At 40.1% G+C, this 21,563-nt stretch overlaps 11 protein-coding genes across 11 annotated transcripts; 9 read left to right on the top strand and 2 right to left on the bottom strand.

The window, feature by feature from the left end:
• Nucleotides 1-85: 85 nt before the first annotated feature.
• Nucleotides 86-972, top strand: BATDEDRAFT_92897 (uncharacterized protein; the record flags this gene model as incomplete). Its single annotated transcript, XM_006683072.1, has 2 exons — nt 86-253; nt 286-972. 2 exons carry the CDS (start codon nt 86-88, stop codon nt 970-972), a joined length of 855 nt encoding a protein of 284 aa, XP_006683135.1.
• Nucleotides 973-1,982: 1,010 nt separating this feature from the next.
• BATDEDRAFT_92898 (uncharacterized protein) lies at nt 1,983-3,281 on the top strand (the record flags this gene model as incomplete). The annotated part of the gene is made up of 2 exons (XM_006683071.1): nt 1,983-2,028; nt 2,374-3,281. The coding sequence occupies 2 exons, from the start codon at nt 1,983-1,985 to the stop codon at nt 3,279-3,281; spliced, it is 954 nt and encodes a 317-aa protein (XP_006683134.1).
• An 855-nt stretch (nt 3,282-4,136) lies between these two features.
• Nucleotides 4,137-5,234, top strand: BATDEDRAFT_92899 (uncharacterized protein; the record flags this gene model as incomplete). The annotated part of the gene is made up of 1 exon (XM_006683070.1): nt 4,137-5,234. One exon carries the CDS (start codon nt 4,137-4,139, stop codon nt 5,232-5,234), a length of 1,098 nt encoding a protein of 365 aa, XP_006683133.1.
• Nucleotides 5,235-5,693: 459 nt separating this feature from the next.
• On the top strand, nt 5,694-6,228 carry BATDEDRAFT_28695 (uncharacterized protein; the record flags this gene model as incomplete). Its single annotated transcript, XM_006683069.1, has 2 exons — nt 5,694-5,975; nt 6,040-6,228. 2 exons carry the CDS (start codon nt 5,694-5,696, stop codon nt 6,226-6,228), a joined length of 471 nt encoding a protein of 156 aa, XP_006683132.1.
• Nucleotides 6,229-6,389: 161 nt separating this feature from the next.
• BATDEDRAFT_28694 (uncharacterized protein) lies at nt 6,390-6,959 on the top strand (the record flags this gene model as incomplete). Its single annotated transcript, XM_006683068.1, has 1 exon — nt 6,390-6,959. The coding sequence occupies one exon, from the start codon at nt 6,390-6,392 to the stop codon at nt 6,957-6,959; it is 570 nt and encodes a 189-aa protein (XP_006683131.1).
• A 135-nt stretch (nt 6,960-7,094) lies between these two features.
• Nucleotides 7,095-8,213, bottom strand: BATDEDRAFT_28693 (uncharacterized protein; the record flags this gene model as incomplete). Its single annotated transcript, XM_006683063.1, has 2 exons — nt 7,095-7,500; nt 7,615-8,213. The coding sequence occupies 2 exons, from the start codon at nt 8,211-8,213 to the stop codon at nt 7,095-7,097; spliced, it is 1,005 nt and encodes a 334-aa protein (XP_006683126.1).
• A 1,964-nt stretch (nt 8,214-10,177) lies between these two features.
• Nucleotides 10,178-11,286, top strand: BATDEDRAFT_92902 (uncharacterized protein; the record flags this gene model as incomplete). Its single annotated transcript, XM_006683067.1, has 2 exons — nt 10,178-10,363; nt 11,011-11,286. The coding sequence occupies 2 exons, from the start codon at nt 10,178-10,180 to the stop codon at nt 11,284-11,286; spliced, it is 462 nt and encodes a 153-aa protein (XP_006683130.1).
• A 2,453-nt stretch (nt 11,287-13,739) lies between these two features.
• BATDEDRAFT_92903 (uncharacterized protein) lies at nt 13,740-13,970 on the top strand (the record flags this gene model as incomplete). Its single annotated transcript, XM_006683066.1, has 1 exon — nt 13,740-13,970. One exon carries the CDS (start codon nt 13,740-13,742, stop codon nt 13,968-13,970), a length of 231 nt encoding a protein of 76 aa, XP_006683129.1.
• Nucleotides 13,971-15,402: 1,432 nt separating this feature from the next.
• Nucleotides 15,403-15,720, top strand: BATDEDRAFT_92904 (uncharacterized protein; the record flags this gene model as incomplete). Its single annotated transcript, XM_006683065.1, has 1 exon — nt 15,403-15,720. One exon carries the CDS (start codon nt 15,403-15,405, stop codon nt 15,718-15,720), a length of 318 nt encoding a protein of 105 aa, XP_006683128.1.
• A 1,075-nt stretch (nt 15,721-16,795) lies between these two features.
• Nucleotides 16,796-17,293, bottom strand: BATDEDRAFT_92906 (uncharacterized protein; the record flags this gene model as incomplete). The annotated part of the gene is made up of 1 exon (XM_006683062.1): nt 16,796-17,293. One exon carries the CDS (start codon nt 17,291-17,293, stop codon nt 16,796-16,798), a length of 498 nt encoding a protein of 165 aa, XP_006683125.1.
• Nucleotides 17,294-19,329: 2,036 nt separating this feature from the next.
• BATDEDRAFT_28691 (uncharacterized protein) lies at nt 19,330-20,452 on the top strand (the record flags this gene model as incomplete). The annotated part of the gene is made up of 3 exons (XM_006683064.1): nt 19,330-19,412; nt 19,464-19,597; nt 19,827-20,452. The coding sequence occupies 3 exons, from the start codon at nt 19,330-19,332 to the stop codon at nt 20,450-20,452; spliced, it is 843 nt and encodes a 280-aa protein (XP_006683127.1).
• Between the last annotated feature and the right edge of the window lie 1,111 nt (nt 20,453-21,563).

Raw genomic sequence — 21,563 nt, 5'->3', positions numbered from 1 at the left:
ATTTTTTTTCTTTCCTTTAAAAAAACAACAATGTTGAGAATAGTTCGTCACAGCAGCACCCTGGCCAAACTATGGGTGAAACATAATGGCAGTCAAGCCACTCGTGTCTACTGCTGGCTGCTTAAATATCAGTGACCTTGCCAAGGCCATCAAGCAGAAGTTCCCAAACCAATTCTCTGCCGTTGACTCCAACCAAATCTCTATCCATCAGTCACTCCAGGATGCTGCTCTTGAACCTGATCTTCCACTGCTGGTCTGTCCGCCAAATTACCTTTGATTGTCAAGACTCTGGGATCCTCTGCGCCGGCTCAGAAGACCATCTTCATTCAGGATATTGATGAAGAGTGCCGTCCTTTGGATAGCTTTTCCAAATATCTTGTTGAATCAAATGATGATTTGAAACAGATCCTCGAAGGAAAAGGCTCGGCTCTCTACCAGCTGTTCAATCCCAAGGACAAGATTATCAAGTTCAAGCAGTTGATTGATGGGGAAAAGTACAATGTATATTCTCGCTACGAACGGTCGTTTGCTGACGAAGTACGTTGGCAGCAGAATGAAGACAAAGCTATGGAGGAGGAAACTCACTTGGCCGTGAGGCGATTCCTTGCTACCCATCTTGGTCCTTCAGCTGTAGATATGCCAACGGACATTATGGCTGCAGACGGAAAAACCATTGTCCAGGAGTGGAATGCTGTCTTTAAAGATGGCGATGTCCTGTACTTATGTGAAGCCAAGCATAATATGACCGATAAGCAAGTGAACAAGCTCCCTGCAAGAATTCGCAAGTTCAAGGAGTTTCAAGCCAATGCCCAGCCAGAATTTCGAAATGTCACAAAATATGTTGGGGTGTTGTGTGGTACGTTGTTTCCAGAGGATATTAGAAAGATCGCACACCTTGGATTCATTTGCGTTTATCCATCAGGATATTGTTACGATGTCAAAAAGCCAGAGGATTTCATCATTGAACGTTAATTGTTGTTTGATAATAAAAATAGTTTTACCAAATTTTGAAAATAACAACTGAGTAGTCTTGCATAGAAACAAATATAACAAATTTCAGGTAATTAGATTCTGCTCAGATTCCAAGTCAAATTCAGATTCTAATTAGAAACTAAATGCGTTGAATGTCGGAAAAAATTATTTATGACGAAAGTTTGATATGAAATTATTATACTATTAACTTTTGACCATTTCAGCAGAGAATCTCGCCTAAAAACTGGTATCATCGGATGCCCTATATACTACTGACATGGCTCTTATCGATGGGGTTAAACCTGTTTTGATGGAACTGGAATTGATTGAACCATCACTATATCTATCGTATGATGATACTGCCCTCGATAAATTTGCCAATGCAGTATTTGCTTTTTTGGAAAAGCAATAATTGCTCTATATTGATTTTTTGATAAAGATGGAGTTTGGTTTTAATGCACAAATGATCTGGGTTGGTTCTAGGCTGGTTTATCCTATTTCGATACTATCAAGTGCTCACCAATGCAGCTAATTCTTTGCACGAATAAAATCAAATATGTCCAACTTTACTTTTACAGTTGTATTTTCAATTAAACTCCACTCTATTGTATCCTAAACTATCAGATATTTTTCCGTTCTAGTTCAAGAGAACAAGATCGCAGGTTTCGAGAATATACTTGTTTTTATTTCAATCACCAGGATACCAGTCAACTTTGTCAGTTCAAATGACCCAATGTTGTCCAGTAAACTGGCACAACCATTTCATAAAGTTGGTTTTATATCATGTATTTTGACATCCTTATTTAATGTTCCATTTTACGTGAATACGTCGGTGATTTAAATCCTATCAACTTGTCCAAACATTGTTTTGCAAACCCTGACAGTATTTCATAGACTACAAAGTTGCATTCACTATATAATACGCTAAACCATGAATAACTTGCCATAACGGGAGTTTTACACCATTGTTGCTGGTGGTGTAGCTCTTGCTGCTAATGCCGGTTTCATCAATGTCGTCTCTATGGCAGGTGTATTTCCAGGCAAGTGCCATGAACCGTGTATCTTGTCGCGCCATCTTCAGTTTGACTTGAATACATGATTGAAGTCTATCCTATCCTTGCATGTATTTCAATTCATAGTGCACAACACAATATATAGTGTTTATTTACCACTTGAATACATATTTCTTTGACCATTTTGCATATCAAATGCTCCAAACTCGCGTTAGTCTGACTCAAACTATTGATTGCTACAACACGCTTCTTGTATTCTAATGATTTGTTTTCATAATGCTATGGATTGTGTTATTGCAAAACACAATATTTTCTGATACCACAAACCAATTGGTGACTGCTCACTAAAACCTGTTCACATTGACACAATTATCAACTGAACCTATAGGTGTGACGGTCTCTCATGTCACTGGATCGGTTTCTCGGGTTGCTATATCGGCTGTTCAGCAAGATTGGGAAACATTTCTTTTGGTCGTATCTATTATTGTATCATTTACATTTGGATCGTTTATGGCTGGATTTATAGTGGGTGACAACCGATTCAAACTTGGTGCCAATTACGGGATAACACTGTGTATAGAATCTGCTGCGTTGTTTACATCGTTTATGTTTTTGCGTCGAGAGTTGGTATTGGGCGAATGGGCTGCAGCATTTGCTTGCGGATTACAAAACGCAATGGTGACTTCTTACTCTGGGTTGGCTGTTCGCACAACACACATGACAGGAATCGCTACAGATGTAGGAAATATTTTGGGTCAAGCGTGTCGATCTGATACCAAGGCCGAGTTATGGCGTCTCAAAGTTCATGTTCCTATTCTTTTTGGGTTTATTGCAGGTGGCATGTGTGGTCAAATCGCATGGCTTTCTATTCACGAATATTCTCTCCTTGTCCCGTGTATATTCACTGGTGGTGTTGCCGCTTTGTATCTCACTTTACCGTTTATCAAAGATGCGGCAGAACAAATTAAACACGCTCTTCCTCATGAACTCCATTTTATGGACAACTATGAAGGAGATCCTCGGAAATATCAAGAGTATCATAAGGAGCAGTTGCTGAAGCAAGTAGATCACTATGCAAAAATTACTGGCAAGAATGTTGATGATGAAATTCGAAGGTTTTTGAATGATATGGTTGGAAACGATGAAATTGAAATGGGAGTATTGAATAGCGTATCCATCAGCAGTACTGGCAAAAGAGATAGTGGATCATCTAGACTGCTCAGTTCAAGACGTGGGCAATCTGCATATGGAGCAACAGATGAAGATGACGACTTACCTAAACAAATAAATATTTAAATTATAATCACATGGATCGAGTTTGATTATCAATCGATTGGTTGGGCATTTCAAGTGATTAAATGGTTTATACAGTCGTATTCACGCAAAATGGATCACCCAATACGAGTGTCAATATATAATAAACTGCCAATCTCATATGATGATTTACATTGCATTTACTGTACAACATTTTCATTGAGCTTTTTTACAAGTCTTTTGGTGATTGGCATGCAGAGTTGCATTCTCAAGACATGCAATTCTTGGTTTCTTGAACTAGAACGTAAACGTATCTGATTTTAGCATACGAATGTTTGTACAGTTTGATTGCCATCAAAACAGTTTAATCTATGCATTTCAGTACATCAATCTGGTGATTGTACAACGTATGACTACCAGAAATGAACAACTATTTCAGTTCAAAACTATCGTTTGTATGATATGATGGATGTTGCATCAGTCAAAAATGTCCATCAAGTCAATCTTTAATATGAGAGTGTAACAAGTATTCAACCAGTGTTTACTACAAACTAAAACAGTCACATTCATTGCAATACCAATACAAAACCATTCCATTTACATCATTATGGTGTAATTAAACGATGATCATTTGATATGTAGTCAGAATCCAAATGCATGTTACAACACTGCACCAACCAACTGTTTGAAACATACAGTATTCTAGCAGTATTCTACAAATTGTTGCTACTACATGATGATGCAGTTTACGTTAATTTGTGTGAATCAAATCGAGCTTATAGTTTAATTAGAGTTTAATGACATGCTCGTAATTGAATTAAACTATTCTGCGTGTCATGATTCGCATTAATATTGTATTGATGTGCAAGTATAAAAACATCTGATTTGGTGTATAACATGCTCGTTAATTTGTCTATTATGAAGTTTACTATTATTTCGACTGTGATTATCACTGCTTCTGCAGTCATTGCTGTTCCTGCCATCAATGACAGACTCCAGTTTAATGCACCGTCTATCAACCAAAATCAAAACACTGGTATCGATACTGGATCTGGATCTGGTCCTGGATTTGGTCCTGACCTGTCATCTGAGTCTGGTCTTGGATCTGAGTCTGAATCTGCCATTCAGGATGCAGCCAAAATCCCGATTTTTTCAGCTCCAACGTTTTCAAAACCAGTATTTCCACAAAACACTGCTGATACTCAAAACATTGATATTCCACATCAATCATCCGTCTGTTCAGTTGACGATTACGCAAACACCATCCAGAATTTGCAAAATGTAATCCAACAACAAATGTCAACCATCCGTGACATGCTGGATAGATTGCACGCATCCAGTATTCAACAACCAGCAATGCCTGATTCATCATTTGATTCATCGTTTGGTGCACGTCATGATGCATTGACTCGTTTGCATGATTTGAATGATCGTCTTGGCAACAATATGGTCAGATTCACGACTGCTAGTCCATTGGTTATGGATTCATGGTCTGATGTCAAGAGCGGTATGAAACCATCATGTGCCGGAATCAATGCGGCTTCTACATGTCAAGAAAATGCAATCAAGAGTGATGTGTCGTGTGGTGAAGACAAGTCTGCAGCAGTAGATCGAGCCAATGCAGTGCGTGGATTCATACGTGGCATTGCATTGCAAAAACTTGCATTGTTGGACTGTGCAGCATCTAATCTTGGACAGCAATATCAAGGTAACCAAAAAACACAGCTACTGCAGCAACTTGATCGTGTTCGTGAAGTCACGGCAAAACTTGAATTGCAATTCAAATCGCTATCATGTCGTGCCAAGCAACTAGGCAGCTGTGATGCCAAGATTGGTGAGTGTAAAGGTGTTCAAGATAATACACGTTTGGAACGACGATGGTGGGGAGCAGGATCAGGAGCTGGATATGGCGCGGGAGTTGGTGCAGGATATGGCGCTGGAGTTGGCGCAGGATACGGTGCAGGAGTTGCTGCGGGATATGGTGTAGGCATGTAATAATTGAATCTACCCATTTTTTGTTAGCACACCTAAAAAGCTTATTATACCCAGACCGGGAATTTTCCCATGCTTGATATATTTTTGCAATTCTGTTCACACTTTGACACAATAAACTCAACTTGCATGTATGTGAATTTGTAATATTGACTTGAAGGATGTTTAAGCTATTTTATTATTTGTTGGAATGGATTGTAAAGCTGTATTTGATTCGAATGTGGGAATAAAACCTTGCAGTTGAGGAATATAAAAGCCAATACACTATCTTTATTGATCAACCAATCTTGGCTATTTATAAAATGTATCTGTTTACTATTATAACTGCAGTGATGGTGCAGATCGCAGCAGCCATTCCATCTTATACTACTATGGGTTACACGACTGAAACGCGATTTGGGCACAGGTTGTCCATACACTCTTGATCAATATGGGACTGCTGCGATGCAGTTTCATACCACCATGCAGCAACAACAAACAGCCATTCAAGCACAAGTTCAGGCCACTGCTACTGCCATAGCAACCAATGGCGTAGCTATTGCTTCGGCCAATGCTGTTGGTGGTGCAGCCGCGGCACCAGTGGTTGATCCATCTGTATACTGGGCTCAGTGGCAGAACTGGAATACCAATCTGGCTAGTTATGGAAATGTTTTGTGGAATGCTGGTTGTTTGTCTACTTACTGGGACAACGATAGCAATTATTATAATGCAATGATTGCTCTGCAGCAAAATCTCGCACTTCAGGTAACTTTAAACTCGAAGGGTTGTGAGTTACTATTCTAAATATTAACATGTAAACCCATTATAGAATCAGGCTATTTGGAATAATATAGCCGCTGCTAATCAGCAAGCTGCAGCACATGCCAATGCGCTGTATCTACAGACTGCAACCCAAAATGCGCTGACAACATTCAATTCGGCAGCATGCCAGATTAATACAGCGTATGGAGCACAGTTGGGATGGAATAGTGTTTCGGGAACTTCATGGAACTGTTGAGGCTTATATTGAACTGAATTCCTTGGCATATCATCCAATATGCAGAATGATTAAATAAAGTTTGAAGTTGGCTCAGATCTTGTCGATATATTATCATGACATTGGCTGAGCGGTAAGTAGTGTTGGCTAGAATGATAGTATTCAGCCATTGCTACGTGTAAATGGTTTGTATTAACGATACTCATGCTGCATTCGCCTCAAGGTTTGCATTGATTGAAAGGGATAGAGCTGTTGCTGCCAAGACTCGAGCAGTTCATCCATCATCCTCTACAACTGTTCAGAAAAGACTTGAGCCATCCACTTTTAACAAAAGACTTGATGCAAAGACTGCTGCAACTCTCTTGAAGCAGCAACAACAGACTGGTCATAAAATGTCCAATTCTGCTGCCAGTATGATGACCAAGCAAAGTAATGGTCGTACTAAAGCATCCAAGACCATTTCAGTGGTCAAACCCCTTGTAAAGCGTCTTGGACCCAAACCAGGTCCAATTGAGAATCGTCTTGGCAAGCGGCTTATTGACCGGTTAGGTGATAAACCCACTGCTGCTGGAAAGACTAAAGCTGTATTACGCTCCAAGAAAGCACGAAAGGTATCCAAGACTATAGTATCCAACTCGACTCCTAAAAGCAAGACTCGAGGATGTGTTGCTAATATTGGCTCATCCAGTTATTCTGCAGCAGATATGATGGATGATGACGATTACAAATTTGGTCAAGCTGCAATATATTAATTCTCGATATTTCAAGATTATAATTAGACTGGTTCATTACTATGGTTGCAGCTGTGGAGTGGATCTCTATTGCAGTGTGGATGGATGCGCAATCATTACTGCACGATAAGCCTTCAACATGCTTCGACTCGTGCATTACAAAGTATCGGGTGAAATTGCAATAGATTCAAGTGGTGCATGCGTTGCTTGATCAACAGACTCACCCCAATCACTTGCCGGATCTTGTTGATCAGTAGTTGTTGCATACTCGATAGAAAGCCGAGCCGATTCCTTATTAGACCGTGTCGGCTTGTCCTTGTCTGAATCAAGACAAATGATGCTATCGGCTGCATATACTTTTTTCTCTGTGGACTCCTGTTTTTGCTGATGTGCACAATCGCACAAGTCTTTTAGCTCGTCTTTATGCGTATTGACATACTCGACGGCTGTACATGCCGCTGCTTTTTTGGCATCGCGTTGCCCAGTGCCGAGACATTGAGCCAATACCATGTTGTGATACGTGATAGTTGCGGTAGTACCTCCATGTAGACCATATTCATATCTGAATGTTTTGTTTTTAAAAATAGTTGGATTTCAGTACTTTTTGGCAATTGTATTCAACAGAAATGCAGACAATAGATTTGTAGTTGTCAAATTTACCCGACAAAAAACATACGTGTAATCTATCTTGACACATTTAAACAATGAATAGGACAAGGTTCGCAATTCAGCAACTGGGTTCTCGTATATCATTGATTCTCCACCAAACAGCGATGTGAATCGCCACCACCAAGGTGAGATCACTGTGATGTCAAACATGCTTTGCACGCAGTGTATATCAAATTGAGAATCTACAAATACAGCACCTAGCATGGACTCGTAAACATCACCTGCAGTTTTTGGTGCTGTATTTCCCTTGTTCCAAAACAATCGAGCAGAGGCAATTTGAGTAGCTGACGTCGATATTGGTAATGAAGTAGATGATTCAGATGCAAGATAGCCTTGAACCCATGCAGCAAACCGCCCGATTGCTGCTTCCATAGTCATATCTGTATGGCGTATATACTTTACCAACCCAATTTGAATCGACACACATGCCAGAAATTGATTGCAAACAAGCTCAGCGCGAAGTTTTGATAATCCACCTGGATTCAACGGTGGTGTAATTTTATACAAATGTTGCATTACAAGGTAAGAAAGCACTGCATCTCCTAAAAATTCAAGCCGTTGAAATATGCTACCCAGTTTTCCCGTTCCTGAATGGTTATAGTCCATGATATCAACGAGTTTATGCATACTGCTTACTCCACACACATCACGCACATCAAACCAGTTCAGTGATATGCGAGTGTTGCGGTTTGACCAAATCACAATCACACATATTGTCGACTGTCTAACTCGTTGATATTCAAACCGTGCCATCACTAGTCACAATATAATGGTTGACTGGTTCGTTTGATTGATCTGACATTGACACTTTGCAAACCTCGACTTGATTCATCAACTTGGATATTCATATAATATTGGGTTTATATCATCACGTTGGACTCGTTATCAAACACCTTGATGTGTCCATGCAACACAAACTCGATATACACACATTGGTTACTGTTTGGCATGACTGGGTCGATCATCAATACCAGACAATGCAACTGTATTAGTTGCATGATACAATCGATCATGGTTGGTTCATCACCATCAAATATCAAATGTTGATCACGTATACATTGATTTGTAATTGCATGGTCCGTTGGCAATACACACTATGATATGATTGACAAGTTGTTGATTTGCAGTAATCAGATGTGCATCACCTGTAACATTGGATGCAATTGACGAGTTGTAACCGCCAGTCAACAATCATCGATATGTTGGTGATTGTATTGACTACATGATTGGTATTGATTAGCTGTCATGATCGATTGGTGAACAATACAATCCACATTGATTATGACGTGTTGTAACTAGTTGATATATGCAGACTCGACTGATGATCGAGTATATGTTGATGAGTAACTCTGTCACTGTTGGTTTGGATTGGTCATTGCTACTGCTTGTATATGCAGTGTATTCATGTGTGATGTATTGGATATCGGTGCTGTGTATGTTGAACTTGTTGGACAATATATTGTCATGTCGCATCAAATCGCACCATATTTAGAATGCAATCATTGATTGGTTGGTTTAATGATCGACTCAACTCACATTCAACTGTAATGGTCACAAATATGCATTGCTGATTGACACGCATATATCAACATGTATCAGACTCGGACATGGTGTATATCAGTTGCATATACCAATCACTGATGCAATTGATGATGATCGATTAGTCAATCAATTGGGTATCAACACCAATATCAGTTCATTACCACATGAATACTTGCAGTTGTGACTTGTATTCAGTCAGCAATGTTGTATGTCGTGACTCGATACAACATACAGCATGATATATTGGACAATTGTATTGCAACACGGTCAATGGCATGCTGGTGATTTGTTGTGCTGTCTGACTGTATATATGGTGTCGATCAGTGTCAATCAGTAATACATTTGTATTGGTCATGAATTGTGTGCAGTGATCTGGCAGTATCGTGATGTATGATACCATGATCAATGTAAAACATCATTTGATCAAACACGGTAATTGTGATTGTGATTACAATCTAGAATTGTGTGTGGAATACAATCAGAATCACAATTGGCAGGATATTGGGTGACTTTGTGTGAAATAACCATTATTGGTAGTTCAACCTGGATATACACAAAAAACAACCGACTGTTGCATAGACTGTATTTGAATTTGCATGATAGCAAGTCGTTGGATGACCCGACCTGTATACAAATTGACTGATAAATGACAAATGGGACCAATCTAAACAGTGCACAGATGGATGCTGGTCAAAAAACATGACCAATTGAACAATCAGTCAAATACTTGGCATACAATGACAGTGTATGCTGTGGTAATGGATTGTAGATGCGATGATAATTATCCATAATGGCACTACCTGATCACTGGATACATGACCGCAATTGGAGAGATCAACGGAGCATACTACCGAGGTTAATTATACACCAACAGTGATGCTTGTATATTGATTCACCCTACATGGTGTATTTGGCGTTTTCTAAATACCCATTTGGAGATTGCCGATTGTCACCCTTGAAGCTGCCGTCATTATAAAACAGCAGTCATGTATCAGATTCAACACATTTTCATCACACTACTCGATACAATGTTGATTATTCTAGAATGCGTTATACTTGCGTTGCAGGCGGTTGCTGCAGTTCGACTTGCATTAGAATCACCAATTGGAACTACCAGTCCATCAAACAATAGGCTATCAAAACGATCACCCGTTGAATTGGGTGGTGATATCAAGAAATGCTACACAATTAAATCCAATGTTGATGGAGTCAATGTATGTATCATGCCATGCATTGTAGTGTGTGTGATATGTTCAAACCGTGCATGTATTGTATCGGTTTAATATGGTATACTGCTGCAAATATCATGATTATCACATTCCATTGGTGTGTGATCATATTGCACCAATCGACCAGTATACGATTAATGTATACATCAACATGTGTATAATGACCATATTGTTGGCATTGTATATTCAACATGTGATATTTGACACACTACAAACTTGATATTGCGACTGATGTGTGTGATCAGTCAGGCTATTGATGCAACCATTTTGACACCACAATCAACGAGTCAAACCAGTCAAATTGGTCGGATCTGATATCAACACACATGACTATTGTTGGTATTGGTGTTGCATGGAATGTGTCAATACGACATGTCAAGCAATATCATATCGACAATACACACATGCATGTCAGCATCATCAATGTGTACAACTATGCAATATACAATCAACTGTATTGTATTGTATTGTATTGGAAATACAAGTGTCAATGTACAATATGATATGATACCAACCAAGACTGTGTACAATGATCAGATATAATGCATGCACATACAATTTTATTGTAAATTAAACCATAATGACAATTGAATCGGTTGAAACAAGTCCAGATTAACATTTAAATCAAACAGGTGAACCATCATTTCTGGGTTGCTGAAAGAATGATCCAACATTATGCACAAGCCTGGAGGCTTCTCTCTGTATACTGGAAGAAGCTCTCTGTCCAAAGGCGGAAACTCTTTGTCCAAAAGCGGAAACTCTATGTCCAAAGGATCCAAATCCAGATGGTCTACTCGATGATGGTTGCGGATCTTGACTTTGCTGCTGATCACCATGATTCTGACCAAAATTATTATCGCATCCTGATGATTGTCCTTGACCACATAATTCTTCAAGGTATTCCATAACGGAAGGATGTGAGCCGATGGAAACAAGTTTCTGATCAAATGATCCAGAATTCCAAGTTCTTCCAAAAACGAACTTCACGAGCTGTTCATCTTGTTCATTAACGTATAGTGACATATTAATGTAGTATAAGTTTTTAGAGGAAGATCACAGAGATGTAAGACAAGAAGAAGGAATGAATCAGAATAGTCGTGATTTATTGTTGATAAGAGAACTTTGTCTCTTATATATAGTAAGTAGTAGTGGTGAATTAGTGGCGGTATAAGCGTCACTCCTAAGCTTCACCGTTAAGGGTTCCCAAGCGTTACAGTCTTTGCATAGAGTGAGGCAACGGTCATCACCATATCTAAGCATTGTATAGCTTACTTGTTTATACAATGCTTGTTACTAGACCCCATCCTGACTGTCTGGGTCCTATTACAAATGTCATACATTACCAATGTCTAACACCCCTCCACGTCGAGAACACTCTCGAAGACCGAGCAGGTTGACGAATTGTTCGAAGGCGGGTCTTGGTAATCCTTTTGTCAGAATATCAGCTACTTGATCCTTAGTACCGATGTACTCTGGTTTGATCAGTCCCTGGCTGATTCTGTCTCGTAATGCATTAATCTTAATGCCTATATGTTTGGTTGCCTCGTGTACGACGGATGGTCCAATCATGTTTGATATCGCCGATTGCGAATCACAGTATAGCGTTGTTGGTCCATCTTGTTCGAAACCTAACTCTCCAAGTAGATCGCGCAGAAACAATAATTCTCGCGATGCTGATTCGGCAGCAGTATATTCGGCTTCCATAGTAGATACGGCCACACACGTCTGTTTTGATGACCTCCACGATACAAGTGCATTGCCTACATAACATAAATATCCAGACGTAGACTTCCTGGTCTTTACGTCTCCAGCCCAATCGGCATCTGAGTAACCACTCAATGATGCGTTGGTTCCTCCTAGTTCTAGTGCGTAACTTAACGTTCCTTGCACGTAGTGTAGTATGAGCTTGACTGCATTCCAATGTTGATCAGTCGCATGGTGCATATGTCGGGCAGCTTGTCCAACTGCAGCGGCCAAGTCCGGGCGTGTTGCTATCATAGCATACATTAGTGACCCGACTGCTTCTCTGTAAGGTGCGGATGTAACCGGATCCGTTTCCTCAGCTGCTGGTAATGGGTTCGAAGGGTACAGTGGAATAAACTTTGGATTGCAATTTGACATGCGAAATTTCTCTAGTACATCAGAGAGATAGTGCGACTGGGATAGGGTGATAGTTCGACCCATTCGATTGCGAATTATCCTTATGTTCAGGCACGTATGAATTGGACCCAAGTCCTTCATGCTAAATTCCTTGAACAGTTTCGACTTCATCCTTTCGAGTAAACTCCTGTTGTTACCAACAAACAGGATATCATCCACATATATAGCAATCATGACAAACCTGTCCTTGGCTGACAGAATGAGGATACATTTATCCGTCATGCATTGCGTAAATCCCATATTCAAGCACTTGTCCACCAGAACCTTGTTCCATTGGTACGGCGCTTGTCGTAATCCATAAAGAGCTTTTTGTAGTCTTCCTACTCGTTTGATTGCCCCTCCTGTGCTGTTGTTGTATCCTTCAGGCAGCTCGATATAGAGCTCCTCGTCAATTGTGCCATTCAGAAAGGCATTGTTCGCATCCGTATGGTCAACTTCCCAATCATAGATTGCAGCTAGTGCCAATATGATTCGCAAAGAAGTGAATTTTAATACCGGAGCATATGTTTCGTGAAAGTCGATGCCTGGTACTTGAGCGAATCCTTTCGCTACTAATCTGGCCTTGTACTTGTCAATAGTACCGTCAGCCTTGTACTTGATCTTGAAGACCCATCTGACTTTGATGGCCTTGAATCCTGATGGAAGAGCGCATTCTTGCCATGTGTTATTCTTGTACAAAGAATCCATTTCTGCGTCTGCGGCTTCTTTCCATAGATCTGCATCACTCGACATCATAGCCTGTTGCCATGTTTCTGGCACAATGTTCCTCGATGATCCGTTCGATATAACTGCCACTGCGTTATTCGACTCATCGGCATTACTGGTACCACTCCCGTGAGTGTACGAGTAGTATTGATCTGACTCTTCCAGATCACTGTCATCTTGACTTGTATTGGTTGGCAAATCCTCAACCATTCTCTGTTCCACCGCAGCCTGTATGCTCGGCTCAGACGCGTCAGCAGTCTCTGATATCGCTCCTGGATAATCAGCCGTGACCGTCGATTCTGTGGGAGCAGCCATCGTGGCTCTGTCCCTGTTCATAACGTCAACTGGACGTTCCTGAACTGCTTTCCTCGAACCTTGAGATTTCGATCTCGGTTTCTGGTTCGGTTTCCTATAACCGGCTAGACTCGACTCATTTAACGATGTCTTGATAGCCTTATTCCTGCTGATGCCACGCCCTAATAACTCCTCCTGAGTTATGCGTTCATCGCTTGTTGTGACCTCGGTCCCGCGATCTGCTACAGTCATCCTCGCTGTATTCCTTGCAGTCGGTACTACTCTTGGTACTTGTCGGCGACCTGGTTCTGACTCCCCTCCAATTGGCGTACTCGCACAATCTGGATTTCCTGGAGTTTCTGATGTTTTTGGACTTACCACATTATCTATCGCAATAGGTACAGACGGTGTAACACCACCGCGTAAATTGTAGCTATGAGTAAATAATGGTGCCTCTTCGTACAGTGTCATTGCTGGTACGGTATTGTTCCGACGAACGGGATTAGAGAGTGAAGGAAACTCCTCTTCAGCAAACTCCACATCCCTGCTTGTTATCATCTTTTTGCTTTCAAGGTCAAACAGCTTGTATGCCTTGGCCTGTGAGTGATAACCGATAAATACACACCTTCTAGTGCGTGTGTCCAATTTAGTCAGCAGTTGCTTTGGTCTGAGTGCATACGCTGCACATCCGAACGTCCTGAGATGCATCACCTTTGGCAGCTCTCCTGTCCATAGCTCGTATGGTGTTCTTTGGCCTAGCGCCTTGTTAGGAGACCGATTCTGTAGATACACTGCAGTCATTGCTGCCTCTGCCCAGAATTCTCGACCAAGCTTGCAACTGGCAAACATAGCGCGTACAGCGCTAACTATTGTCCGATTCTTGCGTTCGGCAACTCCATTTTGCTGTGGAGTGTAAGGCGTCGTTCTCTGTACTGCAATTCCTTTAAGCTTCAGGAACTGTTGGAACGCACTGGAGGTAAACTCCCCTCCATTATCGGTTCGGATCGCTCGAACCGGTAAGCCTTTACTTAATTCGACAGCGGCAACATGTTCCTTGAACCGCTGGAACGTTTGATCTTTTGAGATCATTGGATACAGGTGGGAATACCTTGAGTAATCATCTACTATGATCAGGTAATACTTGTATCCACCTAGAGCCGTGTCATGAAACGGCCCTTCTAGATCCATGTGTAGTAACACATTGACTTGAGTCGCCACATGTGTACTTGTTTTCGGGAACGGGTGTCGAACGGCCTTGCCTTTGATACATGCCACGCACTGAGACCTCTCTTTGGTCTTTCCCGGTATGATGTCAAGACCTTCCGATTTGTCGGCCAAGTTCTTGATCGATTCGACATTTATATGCCCCAGTCTTTTATGCCAGCCAGCAGTGTCTGTGGGCTTTCTAAATACTTCTGACGCGTGATTAGCTGTTGCAATTACTGTAGCATGAGCCATTGCACGTTCCTCATCAGATATTATAGCCTCGCAGTTTACTGCGTTTACGCCTCCGTCTCTACGGGTAGTCATGATAACTTCGCCATTTGACTTTCTTATCGTTCTGACCTTTTTGAAAATACTGATCTGACATCCTTTGTCTTCGAGTATATTTTCAGAGATAAGGTTGACTCCGAAAGTTGGCACCACTAGAACATTACCCAGTTGAATGGAAACAGTCCTGTGACCTATATTGCACAGGATTTCCACTGTTCCAGTACCGATGACATTGTGCATGTCTTGTCCTGATGCCTTGACCTGTCGGTTGCTGCACGGTACAAAATCATACACCCATTCAGGTCGGCATACCATATGGCTGGAGGCTCCCGAGTCCAATATGAACATATCACTCCTATCGATGGAGCTACATGCCTCGTCAATTACAACGTCCCTTTTCTTGTCATCCATTGCTACAAACATTCCGTCTGCCGATTGATTATTCCTTGATCGGTCTTGGTTGTTTGATCGTGGCCCTTTGGAGAAGAATTTCGGTGACGATTGTCGGTAATTGCCGTTCCTTGGAGCTGGTCGACAGTCCTTTGCATAGTGGCCTATATTACCACAATTATGGCATGCGGGCATTCTGTCTTGATCGTCGTTTCTTTGTTCATAGGGTCGACGTCCCTGCTCTCTACGATAATAAGTATCCATCTCATGGTTTGCTGCAAAATAGTCATCCCGACTAGAATTGCCTTGCTTTGCGCCGTGTGCATTTGGCCCATGTGATGTTGAACCTTTCCGTAGGTTCCTATGATTTCTAGACGCATAGTTCGCCTCGTATATGGTGTCATCTACACCGTGCCTCGGTAGTGCACCCATGTTGATGAGTTTAATTTCCTCTTCGATGAGTTCCGACAGGAATTTGTTGGGGCTTAACATTTCGTCGGTCCATCGCACTGTATGTCCTTCGAAGTAGCGCCATTCTCTGCTCTTGGAAACAAGTTTTGCCATCACCCTTGATGCAAACACTTTCTCACCCCAAAATATATTTGCCGCTGCAATCTTATGACGTAGACTCGTCATAGTGTTGTACAGTTCCTCGACTCCCTTCCTGGGATCGTACTGCAGATTTGCCATGGCTTCCTCTGATCGCGTCAGCGATCTTTTACAGTAGTCAACATAATGGTTCTTGAGTCCGACCCAGATTTTCCTGGCGTCAAGTTGTACTCCATTACTGTCACAGAGCATAAACTTGAATTTACTGCTCACTGTTGCCTGCAAGATTCCTCTTGCCTTGAATTCCTTTAATTTGTAGTCGCGCTCGATCTTTTCTGGAAGTTCACCTATGATGTGAGATTCCCATAGATCCAGAGTTTCGAAGGCGGCCTCCATTTGGTTTGCCCAGACAGTGTAATTGTCCTGGGTCAATACCGTAATAATAAGACCTTCAGCGATCTTGACCTGCTGTGAGTCTGGGCTCATAACCTCTTGTTCATTAACGTATAGTGACATATTAATGTAGTATAAGTTTTTAGAGGAAGATCACAGAGATGTAAGACAAGAAGAAGGAATGAATCAGAATAGTCGTGATTTATTGTTGATAAGAGAACTTTGTCTCTTATATATAGTAAGTAGTAGTGGTGAATTAGTGGCGGTATAAGCGTCACTCCTAAGCTTCACCGTTAAGGGTTCCCAAGCGTTACAGTCTTTGCATAGAGTGAGGCAACGGTCATCACCATATCTAAGCATTGTATAGCTTACTTGTTTATACAATGCTTGTTACTAGACCCCATCCTGACTGTCTGGGTCCTATTACAAATGTCATACATTACCAATGTCTAACAGTTCATTGATGGCCTGCAATCTAATTTTAAAATAATTATACCTGGACTCACACTCATGATAGCGTCTTCCAAGATCGGCAAGTTTGGATTTTTGAATTTCAAGATCAAACTTAGCCTTCTGAATTTCACCATCATATTCTGGACTGCCACCGTTTTCTCGAAGTTTATATTCCAAAACTTTAATCTTTCTCCCCAAGAGCTTTACTAGATTCTGTTGATCTATATATTGATGTTTTGTAAAGCGATGCGGTATTTTTTGCTGATTACGATCATAATCTATCTTTACGTATTCTTTGAGCAAATCTTTGATGATGTTTGGAAGTGTATCAAGACCACTTATGCCTATACCGTTTGGATTATGAGTCGGAAAAGTGTTAGATTCAACATCTGTAGTTGCACTGGGGTTGACTGGATTGGCTGTAGTAACCGAGCAGGCAAGCAAGATCGATGACAATACAGCAACTGCGAGTTTCATTCTACTGGTTTGGTTGAGCAAGTTGTAATGTCATTCAACAAGTCGGGTTTTGAACTGTATTTATATCCATTATTGAATGAATGATATTAAAAGCATATTCCTTGAATGGTCGTCCTAAGGGCTTGTGTTGTTGTCAGGGTTGATATTGATTTGTTATCAATGCCAAACTTTGAAGGGATATCCCTTTATATGACGATCCACAATTTTGATTAAACCGCCACCTGTGTATTCAAATATCATATGGTTGATTATGCAGCTTCACTCTGAAAAGGGTTATGGTCAAGGGTTAGGGTTAAGAAATGAGTATAAACTGAGACTGAAATGAGTTGACACTCGGCTATTAGTTGGTCATCAATATTGTTGTGATATTTCATGCTTGTTAAAATAGCAAGTGATTGGCATGATTCAACGTACAAGTAGTGTATAGTGAGCATCGGATGATACCGTTTTACTTGAACAAGAGTGCTAAATCCGTTGGAATAATTGTAATTTAGTCGTCTATTTCTGTACTACATTTTACACCCTCATTGTTACACAACATCAAATGTCTGCAAAGGAAACAGCTGGAAATGGAATGCGTTTGTAGAAATAGGAAACATCATACACAAAATGACAGCAATATTGCGTACATACAAATCAAAGTATGCTATCATGATTGCCAACGGATTGATTGAAAACAACTTTATATCCAACTTGCCCATCAACAACCAACAACTCTGTTGGAGTTTTGTGTAATCTGATTTATATTAATTTAAATGGAGGTGTGTGTGTATGATCTGTAACTGTTAGTAGTTGACAGAAAATAACAAATCAAAAGTGTAATGGGAGTTGCACAGTAATTCAGGATCAGCAGACTTGGTTTTTTCAATGATAATGAAAAGATGTAATAAAACAATAATATGTTGAAATGGTTGGAAGAGTCATTTATTAATAAATATGAGTTATAGTCAGTCTTGTAGTAATTGATTGTTTGTATCTTGGTGACACGAACAAGTAGAATGTATGATGAGCAATCAGAAAAGTAAATTGATCAATAGGTGTAATTCCTATTGTTTACCAAGTCAAATAGTGGAATTATGGCACACAAACATTGGTGATACGAGTCCCTTGGATCATCACATATTACCATTTAGTATCCCGCATGGATACTCGACACATTTGGTAATCATACATTGTATGGTCACCAAGTTTGAACCCACATTCATGTATTGTGTTGGACTGTCAATATTGTCCATACAACTCTGTACACATTTGTTGTATTCTGAATCACGGATACGATTGCAATCTAGTTCAACAACAATCATGACACATGTCAGTAATGCAACCATGCATGTCAATCACCAACAACACCACTGTATTGTCAACCATGACATGACACTGGCTGTTTATTACACACCAACACTGTTAGTGTTCCGTTTACATGACTAGACTGCAAGTTGTCGTATTCGTTTGTGTAGATTTGAAATTGTTAGTAATCGAGTTTTGACATTCAATTCGTGCTGTTTTTGTATATTTTTGTATATTGCTGGACATTCAACTCAACGTCTTGTTCCAAAGTAGACATGTGTTTGATGTCATGTTTGTATAATCGAAACAGGAATCCAGTTTGACAAGTAAATGCTGCAAGACTCTTGACAATCAGTCATGTACAGTATTGAGTCGGATGTTCATACTATTGATAGCATGACAATTGTCAGTTCAAGAGTTCTGTTGAAGCTTTCTAATCATTGGCAATACTTTGAGTTGGCGTATTGAAAGTATTACAGTTGGCATAAAGTATTGATACTGCTGATATGACCATCAATCCATACTGCATTGAACAGGACTGCAACACAGTATCATATCACTAGATCAAGTGTTGAAGCAGCCGTTTGAAGGATTTTACCACTAATATTTGACCAGCTGTTGTGTGGATAAACTGTTACCCTATACTGACCGTAACTTGAAACTGACTGAATATGCCAATCGATCTTGACATATTCTTTAGTATATGGGTCAGGGTCACCAGTCCTTGACTATGAGTCCTGTTTCATTCAATGGCTGAAGAGTTGTGCATAAAACAGCCTACACATGAGTATATGTGCTACATATACCTAAATAGCAGTTGCGTTGTTGCTGCGTAAGCTTATATAACCCTTGTGTCTTGATTATATATTTAATCGCTATGAAGGTATGGTCCATATCCACAACTGACCCATTCATTACCAAGAATTGTCCTACTAATTGACAAGCTTTATCACATTCATTTTGGTCGACAGGATGAAATTCATATCGACTATTGTGTTGTCACTGTTGTCGGTGACAGTCAGTGCAGTAGTCATTGATAGTCCGTCTGCCAGCAAATCAGAACCTGTAAAAGAATGTTCAACACACATGCAGCAACACACTGGTATTTGCGCTTCAACTGGAACAGAGCAACAATCAACTGGAACCAATCATGATGTAGCTCAGTCGACTATAGATCCCGATGATTCAGACAGCTCTGTTGAACAGTCCAATGAATTATCGTCATACTCTTAGTCCAAACAGTCAGATGATGATATATTTGACAACACACTATACGACGACGTCTGTCATCTTCCTAAAAACTATATCCCAGAGAATGAACGGCCCATTCTCACACCTCAGCAAAAACTGGATAGAGTCGAAAAAATAATGAAGAATATGGGTATGGAAATTCCAACTGATGTTGGAGACGGATATCCGCACAAGATGAGCACCAAGGCAAAGGAAAGAATACTAGAAACTAAACAAAAGGAGCGTAGAATGAGCTCATCTGATAAAAAGAATTTGAAGATGCTGAAGCTAGGAAGATTATGGGTGTGTCGCAAGTTGGCTCTTGAACCTCTCGAAGAAAAATCAATCAGAGTTGTATCTGAACCTACTCCAGAATTAAAATCCATCTTGAAACCTGGATCTACTTTTAAACCCCACGGCTCAAAACACGATCATTCTAAAAAACATCATCAGAAATCAAGTCACGATGCTGGTTCAAGGGAAGCTAAAGTGCACTTTGTACCAACAACTAAAATTGCTAGATATTCAAGTGAATCTAGTGTACTGCAAGAATATGATATTCAACTTCCTTCATTACGTTCAAAGTTTAATAGATTCAAACGACAAATGCTGAGGTTCATTGGATATAAAAAGTCTACTTGAATATTTCTACACAAACCACCATAACTAAAAGTGCATGGTAAATCAATGTTTGGATAATAAACTGCTTGGTAATTCAATTTCATTGTAAAACTGGAATCACGCTATCAACAACCTCGTTTAGAATATGTTGTACTGCAGTGTGTATTATATGATTTATACTGTCAATTTGCATTTGTCATGTAAGCATTCAGTCTTGTTTGTCCAATAAACACCTTGCATTGTCACCACCATTTCCAATGTAATAGTATGCTTGAATTGATCATATTGCACCAATCAGCTACTGTGCACTGAATGTATCAGATGGTGTCATGAAATGGTGGATAATATTCATAATTGAAGTATTGGCAGTCAGTGATTGAATGATACGATCGAATACCGCTGATCACTTTGTTGGTGACCAGTATCACATGTGGTCAATACCAATATGTTGCACAACAGTCATTCAAACAGGTTGGAGCATGCCACATTGTAGCAATGCAATCAAATTGGTACAACACATGTCAACATACATGTAGTGTAGTGTATTATACACTAGTAGTGATGATTCAACTAACGACATGCATGGTTGTAATATTATACGTGAAACCACATGTTCATGTTCATGTCCATGATTATGGTGACATACAGCATTACAATAATGGGTCAGCAACAATGTGATGGAACTGGATGCGTAATATCAAAACCATGTCCAGAATATGTGATATAACAACAACTTGCAGCCATATTGACATAAATGGACCACCAAATAACAGTGTTGGCATGCAACTGTTGTTTGCATTACTGATATATGCCATGATTATTGTTGAACTAGATTGCAATCGTATCTGTGATTCAAAATACAACAGAAACAACAAACGCCGGTTCAAGACTATTTCAGTTTAAATCATAGTTTGTGAGCATCATATCACTGACACTGTTTATAATAATTCATAATGTATATCGAATCAACAGTCAATGTCAAGTACAAAACTACAACCAATATTCAGCATTGTTTATTCCAAACCAACAGTCAATCACTGCAAGATAATGTTCAACTCTACATCAATGCGATTGTATACCATTTTGGTTTTAGCTGTAAATTTGAGCCATTTCGATTTGTCCAAATTTTGCT

The sequence above is a fragment of the Batrachochytrium dendrobatidis genome (assembly GCF_000203795.2).
Source record: "Batrachochytrium dendrobatidis JAM81 unplaced genomic scaffold BATDEscaffold_22, whole genome shotgun sequence".
Classification (NCBI taxonomy): Eukaryota; Fungi; Chytridiomycota; class Chytridiomycetes; order Rhizophydiales; genus Batrachochytrium; species Batrachochytrium dendrobatidis.
This window is presented reverse-complemented; position numbering and strand designations above follow the sequence as displayed.